Raw genomic sequence first — 12504 nt, forward strand, 5'->3', positions numbered from 1 at the left:
GTTGTAAGCAAAGAATACATTGCATCGGTTGTCATTTTGATACCTTATTGTTTGGTTGTTATTATAACTTTGTGTTTTAAAGTGGAGGGTCTTTGTGTTCGTGGAGCTTCGGTGCTTCATTTTCTGAACGATTTTGTTTTAAAAATTGCTTAGTTCCTTTAACAAATCAATAATAAGAATTGTATTAAATTCGAAGTGTCATGCCAGTTCAAATTATATTAAACAATTCGATTGAGATGTAAGATTTAAACGTCATTGGGAAATGTTTACCGAAATGAAAAGAAAAATTAAAAAAAAAAAAAAATTTAATTGTATAAATTTTAAAATAAAATTAAAATTATTTATAAAACATTACAGAGTTTATTGCACCGCACATCTGTCGGGAGTAAAGACAAAATAAAACTTCTACCTGCGCATCAAAGAAAATAGTACAAAGGATTAACAATGATTAGTGCTCTGGTATCACGATTAATAGTGTAAGTCACAATGAATAAAAGAAAAATTATTTTTCATATAAAATATCAATACCATTTTCATTTAAGTATTTATAGTAGCTTAACAATGCAAACAATGCAAACAAAAATCCAATTCTTGACAAACTATGATATATGGACGTATGCACATACATATATTATATGAAAAGTGTCTATTTGGGAATTTTAATTAATTTTTTGTAAAGAGTTTTTTACACACAAAACAGAAATTAAAAAATGTAGCAACGAATATAAGTATTTTTAGATTCTGGTAGAATTGCATAGACGAATCTCAAATATTTGAAGAGTTCCTAATGCTATTTTTGTACTAGCGCTTAATTCTTGAAGTGTGTACAACAATGCAAATAAACAGATCTTGCAGTATTTTTGATTCAATAGAATAAGTTTCATTTCGGCATATGCACTATTATGGTTCCGTTGCAATTGGGTCAAGTAACTAATGGTCAAAAAAATAAAAAACTGATCTTATATAAATAGTCGAATACGACTAGCCAAGTATAGAACATGTTATGTTTATATTAGGAAATCGTACACACCAATTTTTTACAATTGCTTGTATATGTAATTTCATAATAATGTATAAGTTTCTGAACGTATTGATCGCATTTTACAGGCTAACGTTTGGAACTTTATATCCGGCATACGCTTCCTACAAAGCTGTACGAACTAAAAACGTTAAAGAATATGTAAGTACAAAATTATTATTACATTATTACAAGATGATACAGATTTTAATTCTTAATTTACCATTCTATTAGGTGAAATGGATGATGTATTGGATTGTTTACGCATTTTTCACGTGCATCGAAACAGTGACTGACATATTTTTATCTTGGTTTCCTTTCTACTACGAAATAAAGATTGTGATAGTGCTATGGTTACTTTCGCCAGCAACAAAAGGTAGCTCCACTCTTTACCGTAAATTTGTACATCCAATGCTAACTCGCAGAGAGCAGGTAATTACACTTCGTTAATTAAATCACACTTTTAAATGAATTAATACTTAATAATGTTCTTGTAATGTAGGAAATAGACGAATATCTTAATCAAGCTAAGGAGAGAGGCTATTCAGCAGTCCTTCAGTTGGGTTATACTGGAGTCACTTATGCAAAAAATGTTATAATGCAAAGCGCATTAAAGGTAAATTTTTAATAAATAACTTTTAATATGTTATTGCAAAGGTGTAAAGTGATATATTAACGCATTTAACTTAAATTTAACTAACCAATAAAACATAATAGAAAGCCTGTTTATAAATATTTAACTATTTAAAAAAAAAACCTTCTTCTTTGGTGTTTCAAAGTTTGTAATATTTAACCCAATACTTTTTTCTGAAAATCTAACAATATTAAATCAAATAAAATTTTCAATCCCAAATACTAAATACATTTACAATGCTTAGGGACAACAATCTTTATTTCCTTAACTAACTTATCATTAAATAATTGTTAATATTCATGATATACACATATATATTTGTTTTTATTTATTTTATTAATAAATTTTTTTAATTTTTATTTTAATTTTATTTTCTTTCATTCAATTTTAATTTTTTGTTCTTTAACTTTGCATATTATAACAATATTTAAACTACATGCACTACTAATCGATACTAAGTATGCATTCGGAAGCAGCAACAATGAACAAGAAACACAGAATATACTATTACCTGTTAATTCTAATAACAATCTATATGACCAAAGAGCAGTAATGGTTGATGATCATGATTCAATAGTTATGAAAACTGAGTTTTGTGAAGAAGCTGATGAAAGAATTGATAATGGTGCAGCACGAAGTCGAGAACGTCCAGTTAGAAGGGGTCGAAAAGCGAGTTCCTCCACAAAATCAACAAATGAAAGAGATACAATAAAAGCCGTACGAACTAGACGTAAATTGCGTGAAGCTACTCCTGACAATTTTGTGGATGTGGAGTAAAATATTTCGATGATCTCAGCATACTATACTATTATATGCTCGAATATTTTGCTTTTATAATTTATTTTTGTATTTTTCTACTTTTTATTAATATTTAAAATTTAATTTTGTAATTCATTTTGTTTACGCTAAAAAGCTTTTAAAATATTTTTATATGATTTTACGAATTAACAATAATTTGCAATTAAATTATCATAAATCACAGCAACCAAACATTTTTTTACGTGGGACTTTCACAGTCCCAAAAACATGATACATTTTGTACAAAAAAATCATTGCAAGTATTAAACAAATGTAGCATTATGTAGCATTAATATTTTTTATTTGTTGTAACAAATTTTGAAAAATAAACGCTTAAAATATATAATGAAAAGAATAATCAGAAAATATGCCGTAAACTATATTTAAAATGAATTGAATTAATGATTTGAACTTGTACTTAAGGGTGGTGGAAATTTAGTACAAACGATAAGACGCAGTTATAGTCTTAGCGATCTATCAGAACCGGATTTGCAACGCACTCAGGATGAGGTAATGTGAAAGTATTACATTAAAAAAAAAATTTAAATAGCACATAAATAGGTTGATGAGATTTCTTCCATGAGACCACAGCATCGTGTGCTTCGCAATAGAATGCAGGCATCTCTCAGCCGTTCTGCATCTGGCAGTAGACATTCAACTGGAATGTATTTTACTGAAGTTGATGTCACAAAAACTAACGAGAATTTTAAGTATATTACAAAAAAATGTATCAGCATCAGTAGTTTATTAATTTATTTTGGCCTTTTTAAAGTTATAACATTCGTTCTTCAGAGGATATTAGCTCCGGTTATTCCAGTGCTGAGCCTATATCAAGTGGACTGAGTCGAGCTTCATCAATGACAAATGCTTCAAAAACACGATTAAGAACAAAACGTCCAGAGGTAAAGTTATTTAATTTAATTTATCAAAAACAAAGTATCTAAACTTCAAGAAATATATAAAGGTATTAACAGTCAATTATGGTTTAATATTTTTAGATTTTATTTTTCAATATATTTAGATACAAATCAGATGCCCTGATCGTATTCAAGTTCTTTTTTTCTTGACGTTTTATTTATTCAATTTAAAAATTTTAGTGTATCTGTATATTATACATATATTATTTTAATTGGTGTACAGCAAAATGGAGACACAGCAACATTGCCTGATATGATAGACAAGGAAGTGTTGGTGAAAGCATTTGTTAACTCCACAGCTATATCGTGCTAACTTGAACACCTTCGATATAGCTACAGATTGCTACTTTATGTCGATTTGATATCACATATATTGGAAATGTAAGCTTCTTCTTATGGAAAAGCACACATTTGTGAGCAGTCAACTTTTCCTTGTTCTGATTTTTTTATCCACATACTTTATCATCTGGTTAATATTTTGCTTGATTGCCCTCACACTTGAAACTCGTTAAGAAGAGTAGTTCTCGAGTTCTATTTCAGTAATGTGGATAGATTTTTTTAACCGATATCTAAGCTTGTTTCCAATATCCTAACTCATGTTTTGTATTCTTATTATTCCCTTGACAATATAATATATGACCTGCGTCAACCTTGCATGTGTTACCACTAGGAATAAAACAATAACTATATGTTATTATAGAACTGAAGTTCTGTTAAACGACAAAATTTTACCTTATCAAAATATTTCAGTACGTTTTCTTTTCTGTAATAATTCTTGAACTAGTTTGAGTAATTTACTTTCACTAAAAGTTAACGTAGTCTATATTGAAGACAATATATATATTAATATAATTATGTTATGAGGTTTCCTCATAACCCCTCTCTATGCTTTGACTAGAGTATTGTTTAACAATTCATCAGACTAAGCAATATTTGACCTCAGATCTGCATACCTCTCCGAGGAGCCTGTAACCATTCTGAGATTCGATAACGCGGTGTTGGTAAGCTTGTCAGTTTTCGTAAATAATTTCAGGGCTCTATCCTTTATGTATTTTTTGATCGGATCAATCTTGAGGTCCCTGATGATGTCATTCGTCTTAATGTAAATATTTTAAACTCCATGATGGGTTTATTGGTTTTCGTACTCTTTCATTTAAAATAATATTTTTTTAGCATACCAATAAAATTAAGCTGGGCATTTGATATAGATTTTCAATATTTTAATATTACAAATTGTGTAAATATTGAAATGAACTGAACTTAAGACCATATTTCTCAGATACAAAATTTGGATTCACATGAAGAACTATTTTATAACCTACCACTACCATATGACACGGGATTAAATTATTTTCAAAATACCAATATAATACCATCTGAAGCATTTGGGAACGAAAAGAATAAAAATTATGCTTCGGAAAATTTAAATAGACAATTCATTTATAATCACACAACTGAATATGGAGATCCAGATGATTTGTTTTTAGATTCCTTATCGGACGATGTAAATGATAACATCAATCTAATTGATTTTAATAAAGACAATGATAGCGACAGAGAATCTGATAATCACAACAAACGTGAAATTAATAAAAACCGACCCCGACCGCATTTATATAATAAAGGCAAGGCACCACGTCCACCAAACGAAAGAAAGTACAATAGTGACAGTGATTCTGTTTCATCACAAAGTGTATTTTCAACAGGCTCAGGACGCAACAAAGGTTACGAGACAGAAATCTAATTTTGAGTTTGAAGTAAGAATAAAATATTGGCGCGATGTATTTTGCTTCAAGAGTACATGTTAATATCATGCAATTTAGATAACAATAAACAATAAATCCTCATTTCTTTTGCCAAATGCATTTATTAAATTCTACTAACAAGCGAACAATCATTTTAACGTGTTATAATGTTTATAAATTTGAATTGTTTTGAATGAAATATATTAGAACTATATTTTTAATATTGGTTTTTATATTTTTAAATAATTTCAGGAAAAAATATCAAGCTGCACTCTTCCTCGCAGCAAAAAAACTGAAAAAAGTATTTCAGGCACAACCAAAATACGCAATAAGTCCGATAAATAAATGCCTCCTCAACAAATGCACCATTCTCAGTTCCTGCTTTATGTCATATAATCGCTAAAATTTCCAAGGACAACCTCAGCATGTAAAAATGAACACCTATGAACAACCTCTTAATTTATATTAATTGATTTTTATTAAGAAATGGTGCTAAATTATACTACTCAAATGATACATTGTAAAATAGTTAAGTAATTATTTAATGTGAAGTTTAATTGAGATTAATTGTAAGATTACCAATTTAAATTTCTTTTTTTGTTATCAACTATTAGAGAAATTCGAAAAATTAATAAAATAAAATCTTCAAACATATTTGTTATTTGTTTGGATTCATTCAGATTGTTCAGTACGTACGTTTTACTACGTACGTACAGATCAGGTTAGAATGCAATAGTAATTGTATCGTACACATACATACACATTGCAAAATAGGTATGGTAACGTATTAATGACTAACATATGAAATAAAAATGCGGATTTTTTAAATCATCAGCTCCAGTATTTTAATTTGTATTAGAAAAACATCACAGTGATATTTGAATTTATTTCAAAAGTCATTGTTTTCAAATAAATCTGCTATATTCTGCACATAAGCACACATCAAGGGCTTATGAATAAAGATGAATGTTACATTTCTCATGAGTTTACTTAAAAAAATTAGTTGAATTTTCTATTTAATTTTACAATTTTATCGATAGGATGTCGTTTCTGCTCAAACTTTCAAATTTTAGAATGCAAGATGATGTAGCTTTTAAGTAAAGTAATTTTTCTCCTCTCTCTCATGTTTGGTACTTTGATGATTCTAAGTTGTAGTAGTGATGGAGTTTTATTTAATGCTTAGGAGTAAATAATTAATTACGGCCGCCTTTTTCTTCGCATTCACGTCTAAGATGACCGCTTTTTCCGCACAAATAACACGTCTTGGCTGTATCTGGGCAATTTTTAGAAATATGTCCAGTGCGATTACATTTATAGCAAGAAACGTTAGAGCCGCGATCATTTGAACTTGCAGGACAATTACGAGCCCAATGTCCACTCTTATTACACTTATAGCAAGTTGGATTATCAGATTGTGTGCAATCCTTGGAAATGTGACCTACACCATTACAACGATAGCATCTTTCAGCTTCCTCAGTACAGACCCGAGCAAAGTGTCCATATTGGTTACACTTGTAGCATTTCGACTCACGATTACCCCGCCTGTTACCACCTCCACCACCGCCATCACGCATACCACCCGAATTACAATCCCTGGCAAAATGTCCTGGACGATTGCATTTGTAGCACGTTGGAGCAGACATTGTTTTGCTCTTTCCTTACCAAACTAAATAATAAGTCTTTTCCACAGCCAAATAAAAAAAACTTTGAATGGACCACACTTGTCCACCACGCACTACAAATCGAAATGGCCGTCTTAAACAACGTTGCAAAAAAGAAATATGCTTCAGCGGCGTCAATTTTCAGTGGTGCAATTCAATTGCACTGTTGTATTTTTGTAATAATACTCGTGGACGTATTATTACAAAATACATCACACAAAATAATGTATAAAATATTTTTATTCCGTTTGTTAAAATATTTATATATATGAAAATCAATAAAAATTAAAAAAAATAGTTAATATTCTTTTTTAATTGTTTCTTTTTCCCAACGTCTGGATTCCATATAGTTTATGGTGTTATTTATATCTTATCACAATAATATACCTATATAGATATTGTGATAATATCAAGAAAATGAATTATGAATTTTAGAAAAAGAACTGTAGAAAAATATATATAACAAAATGGTAAAAGTAAGAGTTTATGTTGTTATTGGACCGTGTATATAATTAATTAAAAAAAATCATAATGTGTTTCACTTAAAATCATTATTTTAAAGAAAATAAATTTTTCTTTATTAAAAACAATACTTATTTTTTATTTTTCAATTATTATGAAACAAATCAAGGTTTTTATATATAAAAAAATCTTCCTTTCAAACTTATGTAATAAACAAAACAATTTATTTTACGTACAAACAAAATCATGCCAGAATAAATGTCTTATCTTTTTATATTATTTCCTGAAATACTTTTAGTGTAATTTTGCAGTATTAAATATAATAAGTAAGTAGTTATTGTGATTTCATTGCAGAAATTATAGTTTAACGTTAATCACATAACACATATTCTATTCTGTACTAAAATTCTAAAGAAATTAAATGATCATCCGACATAGATATTACATTACACAACTTATAATAAATTTTAGTTGACGAAAAATTTAATTTTTTATACTCTTTTCTTAAATTCTAAGTCAATACAATTTTGCGGTACAGTAATTAAAATATTATTTAAATATCGTAGAAATTTCGTGAAAACGTTAAAAAATTTTTGTAAATTAAAGCTTTAACATATATTTAAAGTATTGCTTATATCATAGATTAATATATGTATATCATAACTACTCTATAATTATTACACTGCGAACTTCAGCGCATGGACATGTGCAAATTGAAATATTTCAGAGTTGCATAAATATTTGCTGAATAACCCCAAATAAAGCTAAATTATTTAGAATCCACTCGCTGCGTGCTTACATACATATGACAATCCTAAAGAAAACAATATACAATGAAAAACAAATATGGTGGTGTAGACGGCATTTTCATTCCTGCAATCGTTTTAATTTGTTTAAATCTTGTGGACTTTATTAATTGTTTTGTATATCCTCCAATTCAGGATATAATAACAACGCAAGATATAGTGGCTGGAGACATTTTTTTTGAGATTATAGATCCTATAGATCTTCATTATACATACAGATTGCGTCCTGCTAAATTTGGTTCTTCATTTACATGACTACGATTTTTACGAGCCGCTTTAATTCCAACTGATCCGCCTGACGCTTGTCAACAAATTAAAAATCAACGTGATCTTCGAGGCAATGTGGCGTTAATTGATAGAGGGTAAACACACTCATATACATATAAGTTAAATATTAATAAAAATTGATAAATTTTTCAGTGACTGTTCATTTCTTACAAAAAGTATAAATGCTGAGCTTGCTGGAGCTAAAGCTGTAATTATAACAGAGTATAATAATGAATCGACAGAGTTCGATTATTATATTGAAATGATAAGTGATAATACGAATAGAGATTGTCAAATCCCATCCGGATTTCTGCTTGGGAAGAACGGTTTAGTTATTCGTTCAACACTGCGTAAACTAAAACGAAAACATGCTGTTATTAACTTGCCTGTAAATTTGACTTTTACTCCACCTGCCAAAATCAATCATCCACCTTGGTTAGGTTGGTAAAGTAGAGCTTATTTGTGATAAAAAAAATGTGTATCATTTAAATCGAAGTCAAAATGTAAAACAATACCGGTGTGCATTATATAGGAAACATTTGATACTTTATATAATATAATTAATAGAATTGTTAATAGAATTGTTTCCAAAGAATTTAATCAAGCAATATATTAACTTTACAAATTTGTTATACATGTATAAGTAGAATTTTTTATGAAACTATAAAATATATTAAAATTTAATGAAATAATTGAAATAATTGAAAGAATTTATAAATTTTTGAATGTCGAGAAATTCGAACAGATTCCTAGTGTAAGTAATATAATAAAAATAAACATAACAACGAAGCACAGATAATTTGGTGATATTGGTATCCAAAATACTTCGGCTGATAAACGTAGTGATGACGTGAAGATAAGTAAGGAATTAAGTTCATCAATTGATGAATTTTGGTAGCAAAACCGTCTAATACGTATCTCATGTCCACTATTTTTTGTTCTGCGGCAAACATGAGTCAGCGATGCAGCCGAAAGAAAAGGTACCAATCCCAATATTAACCATAATAAAGCGTTTGTCATGTTAAACAATGGAATCCTTAAATCAGCGAAATGACTATCAATGTTCCTAAATAGATGTATAAATGCAGCAAGGCAGTTGGATAGATTAAATACAATAAAGATAGAAACTGGTAAAGCAATTCGTCGATTGAGGTATTCGAGTAATTTTTTAATTTCCATCAATTCCTGCAAATAAAATTATTTCAAACATATTACATATTCGATTAAATAATGAAAAATTGTTCTTGCCCGCATCCAATCTAACGGATCAATAGAACGCATTAAAAGATTGTGCGAAATTGTTTCTAGGTATACGCTTAGTAATTGACATTGTAAAATGTAATTGGTCAAAATAATTGTTTCGACGAGGTGCTGCAGAAATAGTATTAAAAGTACGCCGATCTAAATATTTGAATTTATTAAAAACTTTATTTTTTTCAATATTCTATTTTATACTTCTCCAAAAAGTTGCATATTGTTCTGGAGCTCTGGAAGCAATTTTATTTGTGAAATTGGGTTGAGCTGAGCTTGTTTAAGAACTGAATAGATTACATATCCAATAAAAAGGCTTTGTAGAAGTAATCCAGATATAACATATGCCCACAATCTACGACATAGGCGTATGGGTTTCTTGGACATAAGAAAAACCCGTTCTATTAAGTTTTGTAAATGTTCATTGTCGCCTAATTTACAAACGAAGACTGCCAATAAAAATCCTATTACATATACTGCATTCGGGATTATGTATCCAAAGCAAATTTCACCAGTTGTGTACGTATTAGTTTTATTTGATAAGCTGGTTAATTTATATATATTATACCCTTGATCACTTCTATTTGAATTTCATATATTAATGTTTGATTTTAGATCATTTAAATATAACATTCTTACCGAAATGAACACAGATATTGTAAAAAATGTCCAAATACTAATAAAAGAAAGATCAATAATGTTTGTAAGTGGCTTAGAACCCGCCGGCATTGGCTTAAATCTGTTGATATTGGACTAAGCCCAACTATATACAAAATTATTAAATAAGGACGCAGAAACTGCAAAATATCTTTAATAAGAAGTGACTGCAAATGGCTCGTTATTATACATACCTTATGCTTGCTGTAGTTTAATATTAAAGCTGTGGGCTCGGTAAGCTCAGAGTCGTCCATCTGTTAAACGTGATTTACCAAACTTTATTTTTATTGTAATACTTCTATTTATATATAAATAATACTTATATATAAAATAGTAGTTAAATAAGATACTTTTAAAATATGAAAAACATACTGCATTATCAGGTAGCGATAAGTTAAGAGATGTCTGTTGAGATGCAAGACGCAGATTACTATAGGTCCCATCACTATTTATTGCATTCTGATTAGTAGATGTACGCTGTTTTGATAATATATGGAAATGCTTTTTAGTCTTTTCAAAATTTGGTGGATTATTCGTTTCTTCGTTATCATCGCTGCTGTCCAAGCAAACAGAAGAAATGACTTCATTATGGCATCCATGCCCTAAAAGTGAGTTTTCTAAACGATTTGAACTTTCATTTTCCACAATATGACGATTTTCCCAGTTTGTGAAAATGCCGTCGTAAATATTTCTATTTGTCATCGAAAAAAAACTCGCCCTTACTAGTAAGTTTGTTTACTGGATACTTTCCTTATTATATTATCTCGTTATTTTGTTTCTGAAAATAAATGATTGCCAAACATACGACGGTTTAGTGCGATTATGTTGAGAGATTGCAATAGTTCTCTTTCGAAGAACCGCTTTTAAATGATATTTCGTTTTTAGCTCTGATAAGCACATACGAGTACCAATAAACCTAGCTTGACTGATAGCATTTACAATAACAGCATGTAAAATATATTTTATGTTTCTGTTTATATTGGCGCTCTCTTTTCATAAAAGTTTTTATATCAATACTGTTTTGTGACAGTATCTGGTTGTTTATGTTAACTCACAACAATAAAGAGATATATATAGCTGTATATAGCTCCATTCGTTCTTTGAGTAGAGTTGCATACTATAGCACATTATTTCTGCCAGCCCAGTAGTAAGTTCATTAGGCACATTCTTCAGCAATAAAAAGTATGAGATAGTTTGGAATTTTAGAATATAAAATAGTCTTCCCATATGTTTAGTTTAAGGTTTGCCATTATACAAAATGAATCGTTTAACAACGTTTAACCACTGTACATTTTAAGGTTGTGAAAACTTTTTACAATAATGGCGTTTCTTTAGTAGTAGTTCTTTAGATTCTGCAAAAAATTTTTAATAATGATTAGTCTCATATTTCGCTTGGTAAATACGTTACCAAATAAAATGTTTATATTTTAGATAGTGAAAAACACAATATCAGACGAAATCGTGGGTTCTTTGCATTAATATATGGTTTGTAGGAATAACACTATTAGTAGGAATAGTATTTTATTGAAAATGACAAAATGTGACACAAACTGTCAATTTTGAATTTTAAACCACTAACTTTTTGTTTAAGTGAAATTGAAGAGCAATTGTCAACTATGCTTCAATAATCTAATACTGAAGGGTGCCTAGTAAAAAACATTTGTCCATATTGGAATTCAGTTTGTGGCTGACTGTTCCTACTAACCATAGGCGCTCTGAGTAAAAGCTTTTTAATAGACTTTAATTCATGTGGGATCATATATATCTACGAGACTTTTGATGTTATTCGGAGGTCCGATGCTAATTGGTTATACCAGCGATCCTGAGTGGATCCACTTAGGCCTATTAATCCATTCTGTTACCGCATATGTAGGAAAACTCAGTGTTTAAAACCACCTAGAACCCTTGGCGAAGCCTAAAATGCTATTGAGTGTCAGATCTTGTAATTAATCAAAATCCTCAAGGTAGGGGGCTCCTAAAGTGCTGAGTCACCGCATCGTCTTTCCCACAGTTGCGATAGATTTTATTGAAAGGGAGACCTAATTTTTTAGATTGATCCCTCGTTTACAGTGACCTGTAAGTAAACTTACCAAAAGACCGATTTCTCTATGGGGTATCTCAATGAGAATTTTTCAGAACAGAAAAAATTCAGTAACAGTTTGTATGATGTTAACGATTACTTTGGTTTTCCAAGTGAGGTCCTGAAGTACTCTTTCTGGCTAGCTTGTCTGCTCTGCAATTGCAGAAAATATCCCTATAACCGGGAAAACTGAACCGTTTTTAATGCG

General features: G+C 29.6%; 3 protein-coding genes and 1 pseudogene across 7 annotated transcripts; 2 read left to right on the forward strand and 2 right to left on the reverse strand.

The window, feature by feature from the left end:
• LOC119678322 (receptor expression-enhancing protein 1-like) lies at positions 1-5689 on the forward strand (the record flags this gene model as incomplete). Of its 5 annotated transcripts, none has more annotated exon segments than XR_005252334.1 (10): positions 1-238; positions 358-476; positions 1108-1180; positions 1253-1450; positions 1521-1634; positions 2874-2960; positions 3012-3160; positions 3223-3352; positions 3591-3748; positions 5365-5451. XR_005252334.1 is itself a non-coding variant. In XM_038090088.1 (10 exon segments), coding segments are annotated over 8 exon segments (1248 nt in total). In that variant the 3' UTR covers positions 5112-5124; positions 5365-5398.
• Positions 5690-5942: 253 nt separating this feature from the next.
• Positions 5943-6881, reverse strand: LOC119678323 (CCHC-type zinc finger protein CG3800-like). The gene has a single exon (XM_038090092.1). The coding sequence runs from the start codon at positions 6753-6755 to the stop codon at positions 6306-6308; it is 450 nt and encodes a 149-aa protein (XP_037946020.1). The 5' UTR covers positions 6756-6881; the 3' UTR covers positions 5943-6305.
• Positions 6882-8006: 1125 nt separating this feature from the next.
• On the forward strand, positions 8007-8931 carry LOC119684966 (annotated as a pseudogene).
• Positions 8833-11115, reverse strand: LOC119684760. Its single transcript, XM_038098874.1, has 6 exons — positions 10589-11115; positions 10411-10470; positions 10199-10356; positions 9764-10139; positions 9557-9709; positions 8833-8853 (listed from the first exon to the last, which is right to left on the reverse strand). Exons 1-6 carry the CDS (start codon positions 10916-10918, stop codon positions 8833-8835), a joined length of 1098 nt encoding a protein of 365 aa, XP_037954802.1. The 5' UTR covers positions 10919-11115.
• Positions 11116-12504: the final 1389 nt, after the last annotated feature.

Source organism: Teleopsis dalmanni, chromosome 2 (genome assembly GCF_002237135.1).
Source record: "Teleopsis dalmanni isolate 2A chromosome 2, ASM223713v2, whole genome shotgun sequence".
NCBI classification, from domain to species: Eukaryota; Metazoa; Arthropoda; class Insecta; order Diptera; family Diopsidae; genus Teleopsis; species Teleopsis dalmanni.

Coding starts and splice junctions, on each gene's coding strand:
- LOC119678323 (XM_038090092.1), bottom strand. CDS start 6,755: ATGTCTGCTCCAACGTGCTACAAATGCAATCGTCCAGGACATTTTGCC.
- LOC119684760 (XM_038098874.1), bottom strand. CDS start 10,918: ATGACAAATAGAAATATTTACGACGGCATTTTCACAAACTGGGAAAAT. Junction 10,140..10,198: donor CAATATCTGTGTTCATTTCG/GTAAGAATGTTA, acceptor AAATTCAAATAG/AAGTGATCAAGGGTATAATA. Junction 9,710..9,763: donor ATATGCAACTTTTTGGAGAA/GTATAAAATAGA, acceptor TCAAATATTTAG/ATCGGCGTACTTTTAATACT.